At 40.6% G+C, this 12749-nt stretch overlaps 1 protein-coding gene across 1 annotated transcript in view; it reads left to right on the plus strand.

Moving 5' to 3' along the window:
• Positions 1-10440, plus strand: part of ttll7 (tubulin tyrosine ligase-like family, member 7) — a 103445-nt gene extending 93005 nt beyond the window's left edge. The window contains exons 20-21 of the mRNA XM_036586999.1: positions 3722-3898; positions 8787-10440. Of these exons, the coding sequence (XP_036442892.1) occupies positions 3722-3898; positions 8787-8910 (301 nt within the window). The 3' untranslated portion in view covers positions 8911-10440. The remainder of the gene's footprint in view (positions 1-3721; positions 3899-8786) is intronic.
• Positions 10441-12749: the final 2309 nt, after the last annotated feature.

Raw genomic sequence — 12749 nt, forward strand, 5'->3', positions numbered from 1 at the left:
AGAGGAAATCTGCACTTGTAATCTGTTTAACCACCCCTGGTCAAATTGCATGTTTTGTTCATTACAAGGAAAATTAGTTAACACACCCTCTACAGAGAACAAACTTAGATTTGACATTTTTCTGCTAATTGTAATGCATAGTTTTTATTTATTTGCTTGAGTTTAACATACTGGAAAATAGTAAAACATAACATATATAAAATATGCAATGACTTCTACACAGACCATATTTTAGGTTGGTTTTGTTTTTTATTTTATATTAAGTAAATAAACATTAATTGTGCATTCAAATTTGGAGAAGCGTGTTCTCTGTAGACATCATTTGGCCAGGGGTGCCAAAACTTTTGCATACGACTGTGTGGTTTACATTTTATTGCCAACATTTCGCAAAAATGAAGGAAAAGGGTAAACTCAAAATGAACAATGAAAGAAGACCTCTGCTAAGCAGAATTGGTGGTAGCCAGCGTGATAAAGAATCATAGAATGCACATATGAATACTTACACATATTTTTCCATATACCTTTCCAATATAAAGGGCTTTCAAGGTTTTAGGTAACAAATGTCACTGACAGAACTCTTGCTATGGTTAGCCTAGCTTCTTCACCTCTACTGTAACCTTCTGTTTAGCAATACTGGATCTCTCTTTGAGTGTAGTTCAGATTTAGCATATTTGAATTCCATAATTGTGCTGGTAAATGGTCAGTTATTACAGTTATCTTCTTTTAAACTTTCAAGTGAACATAGAGACACAAGTAGAATCACATGTATTATAATTGCAGCACCTCCCAGAGCTACCTGCTGCAAACACACTCGTCTACCAATGCTGATGAAGCTGCGATCACTTTTATCCCTCTATTTATTCCTTGTCTAAGCAGCACAGGGGGTCCAAAAGGTTTTTTCTACAGCCCACTCATATGTGTAATTGACAGACTTAGAGATGTGTTACCGCCCAGGTTTATTTCAACTTGATGAGAGTGTATGTGGTGCTAGGGGATTAGTGATGGTGCTAAGCACCCCATGCTGCTGGCGTTTAATCAGGGCCCGGTGCGTGAAGGAGGCCGTGGGCAGGCCAAGTTTGAAGGAAAGCTCGGCAGGGGGGCATTGTGAAGGCCTCCTCGCCTGTAATGTACCCTCAGATCCCCAGCCATTATATTCCTTCATCTCCACAATCAAACGCAATCTCCGCTGCTATCCAGTGACTTTGAAAAGAAAAAGACTTTATTTTAGCACAGTGTTTTCTCTTTTATTCAAGACCAGACCCTTAAAATTTTCTGACAGTTGCCTGGGCACCCGGTGAGACGGAAGACCTAGGGAGCCGACTGAATCCCCTTTGCAAACATCTTAATTTTTGCATTAAAGGGCCCGTGTCATGGAAAGCTGAATTTTTCTTGCCTTTTTAAATATAAGAATTCAATGTATTGCGTAAAAACTCTTCAAGTTTCTAAAAACTTTTTTGTTCAGTCCCTCCATGCATAGAGTCCATTTATGGAATCTTGAATTTATCACAGCCGTGACCACCCTTCATCCTACAGCAGTTTAGCCCACCCGTTGTCGTTGAAGTGATAAGGGGTGCAGAGTTATGATTAAACGTTGTGCTGTTATAGGCATAAATACTGCTGGTCATGCCTATGTGTGAATTTATTCCTCAAAGTAATATTTTTAAATATTTTCTTTTCGAAATTCTCTCCAACAATATGTCAAAATATATGAAACTTCTTCGGGCCTGTTAGAAAAGTATTCCAAGTAGCTACACATCAAGCTGCTGGAGAGAATTCCAAGAGTAAGATTTTAAAATACAAGACAGTTTTGAATTTTAACTGCATAATTCCATATGTGATATTTCATAGTTTGATATCTTCATTTTTATTCTAACATAAATAAAATAGTAAGCTAAAAATAAAGAAAACCTTGCTATGAGTAGATGTCTAAACATTTCACTGATAGTCTATATGATGCTTAAAGGCAAAGTATCAAAAACAACGTGGTTCATTTCAAGAGGTAAAGAGAATTTGTAAAGTGGTTGTGTTAAAATGAATTATGACTGTTTTTAGTAGATAAAACCACACAGATGTTATATGTGGACCTCAGGGGAAAAAGTAAGATTAGGGCTGTAATTAATATGATGAAGTATTAACACCATTATTTATTTTTTAAACCTATTCTTGTTTTGCCCCTTCAAACTACCACAATGGTGCAGTCATAAGCCAAACTGCTTGCATGCACTGTATCTTGCTATTATAGAATCCCCTTGTCACCCTCTCGATCAAATACATATTTTAAATGGCCTTTAAAGCGATACCTTCAGTACCTTCAGGAGACTGTCTGGCAGCACCCTGGACAGTGCTTGTGGGAGACCTGTTCGTTCATGTTCATGTGACATCACTATATGACCGCTCTGCTATTTTAGTGACCAGCAGAATCAAAATATATTGCATGTGCTTTACAGATTAATGCAAGAACAGCCTTAAAAAATAGAAATTGAATGTTGCTGTACCTCATAAGCTCCACCTTATGTTAGATAACTAAGGGAACTGCACTAGTTTTGAATTTTATTCATATATAATGACATATATTCCTGCTCTTGTTTATGTAAAGTTTTTTTCTTCTTCAAAATTGTATTGCTCGTCCATCCAGTGCTGAAGCAACAGCGTCAGTAGCTACTTTTAATAACGTTTAGGCTTTCACAGAGCTCAGGGGTGGACTGCGTACTGAATACAGCTACATATGAGTCTGTAAACATAATGTTTAACAGAGGCCTTTATCCATATATAGAGAGATTTAAAACGTTATGAGAAAATAGTGTGTGAAAGTACTTTTAGCTCTGTAACGGCAATGTTAGCATTCGAGTCTGAATAGGGAAATAAATCGGTCTCTTGTGTGTTGGATGGTATGTTCACTGTGATGTTAAAGACTTCAAATCACTAGTGAATCAAGACCAATTCTTTTTTATATTTCTTTGAACATATTACTGTATTTTTGCAGTGCTGATGATCAGTTTTAGACACAGCCATTAATATGGCACATAAAAAGTCACATGACTGAAACATGAGTTGCAAATTAACAAAAGTGGAAAATGAAAAGTGGTACAGTTTCCCCTCGAGAGCCTCCATTGTAACAAGAATCCGTGAGCTGTATGAATGAGAGCAAGATGCTACAACCATGGAGGAGTTGGAACCATCATATATATCAGTCGTTCCCAACCCGGTCCTTTGGGCCCCCCTAGACAGTCCACATTTTTCCTTCATCCCAATGTGTTGTGAGTTGGGTTGGACCATCTGTGGGGTCTTGAGGATGGCATGAAAACCACTATATGACATGTATGCTATACATCCTTTTTTTAAACAATGCAGCCACTCTTGCACATACTGAGCCTTGATAATGAAAACTGGAAATTGTGTTTACCCTATGGAAATCACGATTTTCATGAAAAGTTCATGTGAACTCTACGTTCCTATGATGAAAATAATGTAATTGAATTAATTATTAAAAATAAATACATATTAGTGAAGCTGTAACAAAACACACTGCTTTTTAAATGAAAAACACTCTTTCTTTAGGGTCAAGTCTGACCAAATAAGACAAATGACAAATAAAAATAACATGATTACTCACAATTCATCTTTCATACCTGTTTGAAAGCCCTAAATAAAATATGAAAAATGCAGAATACAGCCAAATTAATATTTGTAATTTTTTTTGTGTGTGTTCTTGGCCTTGTAGCAGGTCATCATGGGAGAGCATCTTCAGCAAGAGCACTGAGGTGGTGACGGCACAGGAGCTGCAGTGCTGCCAGCGTTTGGTGCAGCTGTGCCGTGACTGCCTGCTCGTGGTCTACAAGTTCGTGTCTGACTCGCGCGGCTCACTGACCGGCCTGAGCCCTGAGTGGGACGACACCAGGTAAACTCCCTCCCCCATTTTTCCACACCTCTCCGCTCCTTCTGTTCGACTTCCGACTCCCTGCGCATCAGAGCACTCTCTTATAGTTCAGTGGGAGGTTGCTGGTTAGGGGCATATTTGACTTTTCGGACGCACAGGGGAAGCCGCGAACAGGAAAGAATGACCCTCAGATTATTGCATAGGTTAGTAGCCCCCCTGAGGCCCAGCATAATTTAATTATAAAAGAGATGAGCCAGAGCTAAATGATCCTAGGAGCTTGTGCAGAACCTGCTAGCCATGATTCATAACTGCAGAATATTCAAGAGACCCAACATATGAAAACAGGAATTTGGTTGTAATATAGAAATGGAACATTGTATTTGTCTTGTAGGAAGACTTCTTAGGATATAATGTTAAGGCGACAGCAACTTAGGATCATTTCATTTGTTTCATTCTTGTAGAATGAGACATTTGCATGTGGTTTCAGCATCATCTGCCTAACAGCACTGTGACTAATGCAGATTTAAGATGTAATCTAGATGTCATCTGGATTACTTGAAGTATTTTTGAGTGTTTACATATAACTAAATAGGTATTGTCAGATGCATTTATTTCTTAAGTACACGGGGGCATTCCAGCTTGTACATTTGGTACATTGTACTTGACTCAAGTCTACACCAAGGCCCTGCCCATACTATCCACCTGCATTCTGAAATGACTAGATATTCAGTGTGCAGAAAAAAACAGAGGCTTCAAATGTAATTAGTTAATACTAGTGATGCACAATGATATCGGATTCATCAGTATTCTGTATTCAGATATTTGCTTAAAAAATGCTGGCACTGGACAGATATTTTAATTTCACTGATACTTCAAAACCGATAATTGATTATCTCTTTATTGTAGGATAGCAGAATGTTTAGCTGACACTGGACTATTGCACTAAAATATAATTTTATTTTGCATTTGTAACCCTCTGCAAGCAAACGTTACATTTCTCTGTAACGCTAATCCAGGTGGATGTAGTCTCAGTTACTACATTTTATACATATTTATGTATTGTTCATGTTTTAGTCTACAATTCCTGTATCAGTGCATCCCTAGTTAAAACATAGAATTACATTTATTTACTAAACTTAAAATACATACAGTCATATGCAAACATTTTGGCACCCCTGGTAAAATTATGTGTTTAGTTGATTTTCTAATTGAAAATAAGTACACATTCTCTGCAAGAAGCACATTTTAATGCACAATTACAATTTATTTGTTTATTTTAATATATTGGAAAAAAAAACGTAAAATTGGTCTTCTGCAAAAGTTGTGGCACATTTTATATTTTATGTTTTGTTTTTTTTCCAATATGCTTTACTTGGCAAATAAATAGATAATATAATGTAATAATAGATAAAAATAATTTGCACTACAACTTGCAGTAAAATGATGTATTGATCTTTGTTCCCTGTATAGGATGTGTAAAATTATTTTCACTTAGAAAATAAGCAACACTTGATTTTGACAGTCCACTGTAGATGTTTTGTAGATGATCCGTCTATCTTTAACTAACATTCAACTAAATATCCATTTGATGCAACTGAATTTGAAGTTGAGTGTGATAGTCTAACCCTAAGCTTAAACCTAACCCTTACCTTAACTTCAGCACAAAACCTACACCTACTCCTAAACCTAATCCTTACCCTAAATATCACCGTAAAATTTGTAATAATTTACGCATCTGTGCATCATCTATAGGGGACCATCAAAATAAAATGTGACCAGAAAATCAACAACATATATAATTTGTGTTTTCAAACTTTTGCATATGACTGTATTTCTGAATGAATGAATTTGAATTTGCCTTTCTCAAATCAGCATAACCCCTAAAATCTCTGATTCTAAATTCGGGCTAAAACCTGATTTTCTCCCTCTTACTATTTAGGCTAAGGCATTAAAGATGGTCAGTGACTTGGCAAATCCATATCCTCATCTGACCTCGCAACTAAACTTGCTGTAGCTTTGTGTGGGCAGGGCCCAAAGGTAGTGGTTTCTCCTTTTCCATTAAACTGTGACCCTGTCTCTCTACTCTGACTTCCGGATCCGTGATGAAGTGCTCCCTCGGCTGCTGGACCGGTCTCTTCTCGAGGCTCGACCCCCTCTTCTTCTACCCTCTCGCTCCTTGAAGCAGGTCTTTTCTCCTCTCGATTTTGGATTAAACCCCCCTCTCCCATGTCTCCAGTCTGTCCAGACTGTAGCCACCCACCCTCGTGCACCTGCTTGCTACTTTTGCTCGCTGTCTCTGAACATGGCGTCCTGGAGGGTGCGCTGACTGTGAAAAGCTGTTTCCAAGGACGCCAGCCAGCCATTTTCTCCATCTCCCTTCCACTTACCACAGCAACAAGCACCCACTCATTCGTCACAGTGAATCACAACAGTTTCACTGCATGGTGCATGACACTTGCTTCCACATCTTTCCCGGGACATGCCTCATTGCCGACTCAGTGGCAGAACGGAGCAGGGGGATGACAGATTAGACTTTTCAATCAGCCGGCGTATGCTTTACCTCGTTAGGAAAATGATGTCTGAGTAGGAACGAGGCACCATATTGCCGGTGACCCCCCCTTCCCTTTTGACAGCCACTCATCCTCCTCTCTGGCATGTGTCTGGCCCCCCTACCTGCACCCATACGCTGCATGTCCTCCATCCACCTCCACCCGCCACTCTTGGCCAGTGGAGAGGCACGGGGTCGAGAGCCATCAGGGTACCAGTGACACTCTCTCTCAAGCACTCTCTCTCTAGTGTGTCAGAAACACTTCTAAAAGCACACAAGCTGTAAAAGCTGATTTTTACCTACTAAAGTTATAGTCAAGCTAATACTGTTATTCCAGGACTGGCTTAGACTAATGCAGGGGTACACAACTCTGGTTCTGAAGGGCTACAGTCCAGCACAGGTCAGAGATACCTCTGCTCTAAGACCCCTACTCAACTTGCAAATTATGAGCCAACTAATTAAAGACAAACGAAAACAAAAGTTAAGATGTGTTTCAAACGAAAAGTTACCAGGACCTGAATTGTGTAACCCTGGACTTTCAGATTACATGGACCCTTGTGGTCAAAGTAGTTTAACCCCACAAACTGATGCAATAAACCTTATGCTCAATGAAATAAACTTTTTAAATGCATGATGCTGCTCTGAGAAGGAACACCGCTGTTGCATGAAGGAGGGGCAGGCCCAATTTCCTCCAGACGTTTTACGGCACAGCGTGGCAGTTTGGTTATTGAATGTATACTTTGAACATGCAAACTGACTGGAGATGTGTGCAGATCTCCCAGTGATTGTGTATAATTAGTAAGGCCCACACATTCTCGAAAGGAACGGCAGTTAGACAGCTGCTGGCTCTCAGGGGGCTTTGCGCTGGCAGGTTTTTCTAAGAACTTCTCAATGATCAAAAGCTAAAGACCTGGTGGAAGTGGTACAGAGGTCCAATTAAACATTGCCTGCAGCCTGATTGGACCCTGACTGATGGAGCGTCTTTACAGGCTTCCTCATATGGACAAAACTTCCTCTGTGAATTATTTAAGAGAGGCACCCTTCTCCATATATGTTCATATTTGAATTTCATATTCCTATGACATTTGCTTTTGTTGACCAAACTAAGCGGTATATAGTGGGAAATATGGTAATGAGGCAAAACTCCAACCCCAATATTGATCCCCAAGAACAAGCCAATAAAACTACCAAAAAAGTGGAAGCTGCAATGAAAGGAACATGATAAAAAATCAGATGTGGATAAGTTTGAAGATGACCCAATATGCGTGCTTATGAACGAAGGTTGAGAGTTGGATCTGGCTCATATCTTGGTATTTTCACGATGCTGTAGCATTTCAGTTGTGCAGGAGCATCCAGGAAAAAAATTGGCCTTTTTTCCCCCCTCCTTTCATTACTGCACTCTGGTGAACGGTTTGAATGTACAGTGGGTAGTTAATCTACATTCTAAGATATCTGCTTGACAAGTACCAGCGGTACACTTGAGCAGTTTCAAGGACATTCTTCTTGAACTAAATGAAGTTAATTTGACTTTTCACAAGTCTCCTGGGTACGGCAGCATTGCAGCAGAAGCCCTCAGAGCAAATCTTTTTTAGTATACTTAGAAGAAGCAGCACGACTAATTTGTCCTGGGGATATTGTACAAGGAAGACTGTCACAAGTACCATGTTACGCCCACAAACCCAAGGGTTATTTTACAGTTATTCTGTTCAAAAGATCTCTTTTTTCTTGCAGTTCAATTTCTGTACCGAGAACAGGTCATTTGTTTAAAGCAAAGTACTGTGTTAGCTAGCTGGCCGCTAATGAATAAACTGTTTAAGAGCACTCATTAGTAAACCGTATTGTGATCTGAATATCCTACAATTATCCTATGTGGGTCATCCGTTGTCTCAAATGGTTAACCTCCTTGTCTCCATTCCAGGTCCTAATTATCTTAGCCTGTATCCACTCTCGGACATCCTGAACCTATCAGATAGATTTAAGCAGTGTCAGCTGTAAACAGCTTCCTTCACCCATCTGTCAAAGCAAGGCCTTGTTTAGCCGCTCAAGTGAAAATGCAAAGTGTCACTCATCGTTAAAAACAGACGGCGTTTACAAGAAGGGATCAAGGAGGGGAAGCAGAGGGGCTGGAGTGGGCTGGAAGGGGTGGGAGGGTGTCCTAACTGATGTTGGACAGTATGGGGCTGAGAGGGTGGTTGCAGGGAAGAGTGGGCCGGGCAGGCGGGTTTGTTTTGTGTGTCAGATTGCAAGGCCGGGTTAATGCTGCCTGATCTCTTTGCACGACCTTTGTGGCTCTAATCCTGCCTCCTCCCGCGGTCTCCCGTCCAAACCCCCTGTCCCTCTTCCCCATCTCCGTCTGTGCAGGTATCTGCTGCCAGTGACCTCCCAGTTCATCATCAAGTGGCCTTCCTCCAGCTTTGGCCGGAGCGTGGCCTCCGCCGCGCCGCGCTCACGCAGCCTCTTCACCACCCGCATGGGCCACTTCTGATCCTCTGCCGGACCTCTCGCTGCCTCCTGAGGAGGAAAAGGGGACCGGATCCCTCCCTCTGCACCTAACCCCCACCCCTTCCCCCGCGGGAGCCGCGCTAACTCTGGAAGCATATGAAAAGGGATTTGCCAGTCCGCCCCGTTAGCTCGCGTTTGTTAGCGCATCAGATGCAGACGATTAGGCAGTCTCTCTCCCTCCAGCTCGGTTCGTCCCTGTGGAGCTGCTGTAAAATAGCTGTCTGCTGTACAGTGATCGCCCTTATTGATACTGTAAAATACCAATTCACCGTTTTTGGGCTCAAGTCCAGGACTGCAAAATAATTCCATGAATAAATAAGTGAATGCTTCAGTGAAATTTAGATGGAATGGGATTAGTGCGTATGCTGTTTGTTAATGAAAGCCAAGCTAAAATGCTGTTTTTCTTTTTTCACTGCGGCTAATGATATTTGCAAACATTTCAGTTTTTCTTGAAATACTTTTAAGTTTGGCATAGTAGAGCTTTAATCTTTGTTCCTTAGTCACTTTATTCTTATAGTTTTATGCAGTTTTGTCCGGAGAACAGTAACTGTAGAGGAGTATTTCGTCTCTTTCTGAAAGGCTAAAAGCTCAGCTCAAGCATTGTTTTTGTGTCTGGTATTTTGAGGAGAGTAAAGCTTCCCTTGTTGTTCTACAAGTTGGCTTTTTAGCCATGTAATAATGAGCCAATCCTAACCTCAGTGAATGTCGTGTTTGATATGCATCCCTGCAGTCAGACACCTTCAGTCCTGCAGCACGGCAGCCGATAGCATTTGTTTGTGCATGCTTAGATACAGTCCTTGAAACTTGCGCGCTGTCAGCTGGCAAAGAGGGAATGACTGCACATCAGAAATACTTGAATTTATTTATACTATTGTATTTATTTTATTTAAATGTGTTTCAGTTTACACTACTAATTTAAGATTTTAAAACACCTATTATCACTTGTGTTCATTAATTATTATGAAATAGTACTTTTTATTTGTAATGTATTAAAGAGTCTTAAATTTAAAGGTATGAAAATGGATCTAACTGCAGAGCTTTGCTTTGTATCTAAATAGATAAAACCAAACTGCCATGTTGGTGTTTTAGCAGCTATACCCCTGTATTTCTTCAGCCCACTTGCAAGTGCCAGTGCAGACCATGGCGTGCCAACACTAAGCACAACCAGTAATGTGTTAATGATTCGTTATTTGAGGTTACTAATTAACTAGATTGCGCCGTATGACAGTAGGTAGTGTTAGAATTGTAATTGGAGAAAGCTCCCGGTAGTTCATGTTCAGGTAGAATATGTCCCTGTAAATGCTAATCTGCAAGCTTTTTTTTTCAGGCTCAGAAACAGTGTTCTCTGCCATGCAACGATTTTTTTTTCTAATGAATATGATGATAACTCTATGCTAAGAAACCATTTTTTTCCTTTAGTGTCATTTCACAATGCCAAATATTATTTTTTTGCCTGGATTTTCATTCTGGGTAATGATTTTTAAGTTTAATAGCAATAAAATACGTAAAACATTCCTGGTGGTTGTGTATATTTGATCTTTTTTTTATCATTAAGCCATCACTGTCTTTTTTCTGATCAGTCTAAGTAGCTTTCTTCGAAGGTTGTTTTAACGTGAGGTGTCTTGAGACTCGATGGATAATACACACACACACACACACAGCTCAACCTGTGTAGAAGTGACACTCCATGTCATTCCACCCTGTCTCATGTGAGACTCAGTGGCGTAACCTCAGTAACCTTGTCGTGTCTTGTCCTGACCCAAGACCGGGGAATAGAGGTGAGTCTATCCCTTATTTACACTCCCTCTCTCCATTTCAGGCTGCCAGCCAGCTTCCTCTTGTCTCAGCCTCTTCTCTTCTCCCCTCCCTCCCTCCCTTCTACTATCTGTCAAGTGTGGAGGTGTAGAGCATGACCTTGAAATTCCTCCTTAAACAAAGCTTGCGCCTTCCAAGCCAGCGCACTTGGAAAGTTGAGGTCTAACCCCTGCCCTTCTCTGTTAAATCCTTGTCACACAGCGTGGTCAGCTAGTGGACGCTGGGGCCAGTTTCACCTGCGACGGTCACTGAGGTGCATCTACATAGGTCCCCGCAGTTGACCCACTTACGGTTCCAGGCTAACACCATGGGCATCAAGCTCTGTCTGTCTGCGATAACGTCTTTGACTCACTCTGGAAGAAGCCAAAGGGATGGCTGCTCTCAAAGAACCTATTTGTCTTAATCCTCCGTTTCAAAAGGAACGAAATCAAGGGGCTTTAATCAGGGACTGTCAAAATAAGCCATCAGTGCCCTAATTTAAGCAGGCTCCATCGAATGTCTGTCGTTTGTTTAAAAAGAAGAAAACACAAAAACATTTTAAAGTCATGCCTGAGTTGTTTTTGAAGCCTTTGGTTACTCCAGCATATATCCTGGCCTCTATATGCAGTGTGGCCAGTGACTTTGCATTATTGCCATGAAAGACGATTCCGTGTGCGTGTGTGAAGTGTGCTTCTGTTAGAAAATAACATCCTTCACATGGCATTATCGGGTGCAGACACTTTCAGCATCTCTATCCACTGTCCTGTGTGGCTGCCGGCTAAAGCATACAAGTCCCCTGCCTGTGATGCAAGACTTTCTTATAGCTGATAAAATGTAGAATTTGTCCTTCATATTTGTCCTCTAGAGATGACATGATACCACTTTCTCTTTTCCAGTATTGGTATTGAAACATTGAGTACTGGCACCAATACATTATTGTTTATAAGCTGTAAAATGAGCCATTTTTAATTGAAATGGTTTACTGAAGGTGAGTACCCAAAAGGAAGGTTGTCACGCTCAGACTATCCAAAATCTATGCTACAAGAAATACACAGCTGACAACGTGGCAATACAATGCGAGTGTGCGGTCTCAGGCTAGATTTTTTTTACAGCAAAATATTCTTTCCTTCATTCTTCATTCTTTCCTTCCCCATATCCAGTCCAGTATTTTCTGCTGATATCGGCCTGATACCTGTCTATAACAATATGCCATCTCTGTTGTCCACATATCTCCTACGCATGGCCTTGAAATGGTCTCGGTGGCCAAGTCTTGATTTCTCCCTTCCTTTTCACATTGTATATTACCAAATAGTCTGAGGTCACATTGCCTTATTAAAGTCTATATTCACCAGGTACAATACTGCAATTTCCTGTGCAGAAGTGTGAAATCAGAGAAAGAACCTTTTAGTACAGCATAATCAGTTATTTGCCTGACTTAATACCATTTTGATAGCATGAGAGAGACTTTAGCATGCATGTCCTTGATCATCGCCTTCACATAATGTACCACGTTTGAGACAGATGAGCGACAGGATGCGACACTGCTTGTTAGAACAAAACAGATGTGATGGTAACAGATGCTAACAAGCCAGTCTGTGTTTTCCGCAATCTGAATAAAATGAGCAAATTACAAAACAACTGACATCAGATGCTGAAAAGAAGGCAGCTTTTCTTGCTGTTGGTGGTAGTGATGCAATCTACCACAGATATTCTTTTAAATACTGGTCGGTAAAAAGTTGCTGATTTCCTGTGATCAGGAAAGTTTTGATCGACTTCTGTGATCCAGAAGACCTTGATCCTGTCTTCAATATATTGAAAATGTAGATGAATAGACAAATATGTTTTATCCAACAAGCACAGCACATACCCCCTACAACACATTTCCACCTCTTGTCATCATGTAGTTTTGTTTACCAGCGTTAAAAGAATGGTATAGAAATGGTATGGTACAGAAAGCATGGTACAGAAAGCGTGAACAAATCCTCAAGGTACGAGTGGCGGCGACCTTTAACTTTAACCTCACTCGTC

Source organism: Colossoma macropomum, unplaced genomic scaffold (genome assembly GCF_904425465.1).
Source record: "Colossoma macropomum unplaced genomic scaffold, Colossoma_macropomum, whole genome shotgun sequence".
NCBI classification, from domain to species: Eukaryota; Metazoa; Chordata; class Actinopteri; order Characiformes; family Serrasalmidae; genus Colossoma; species Colossoma macropomum.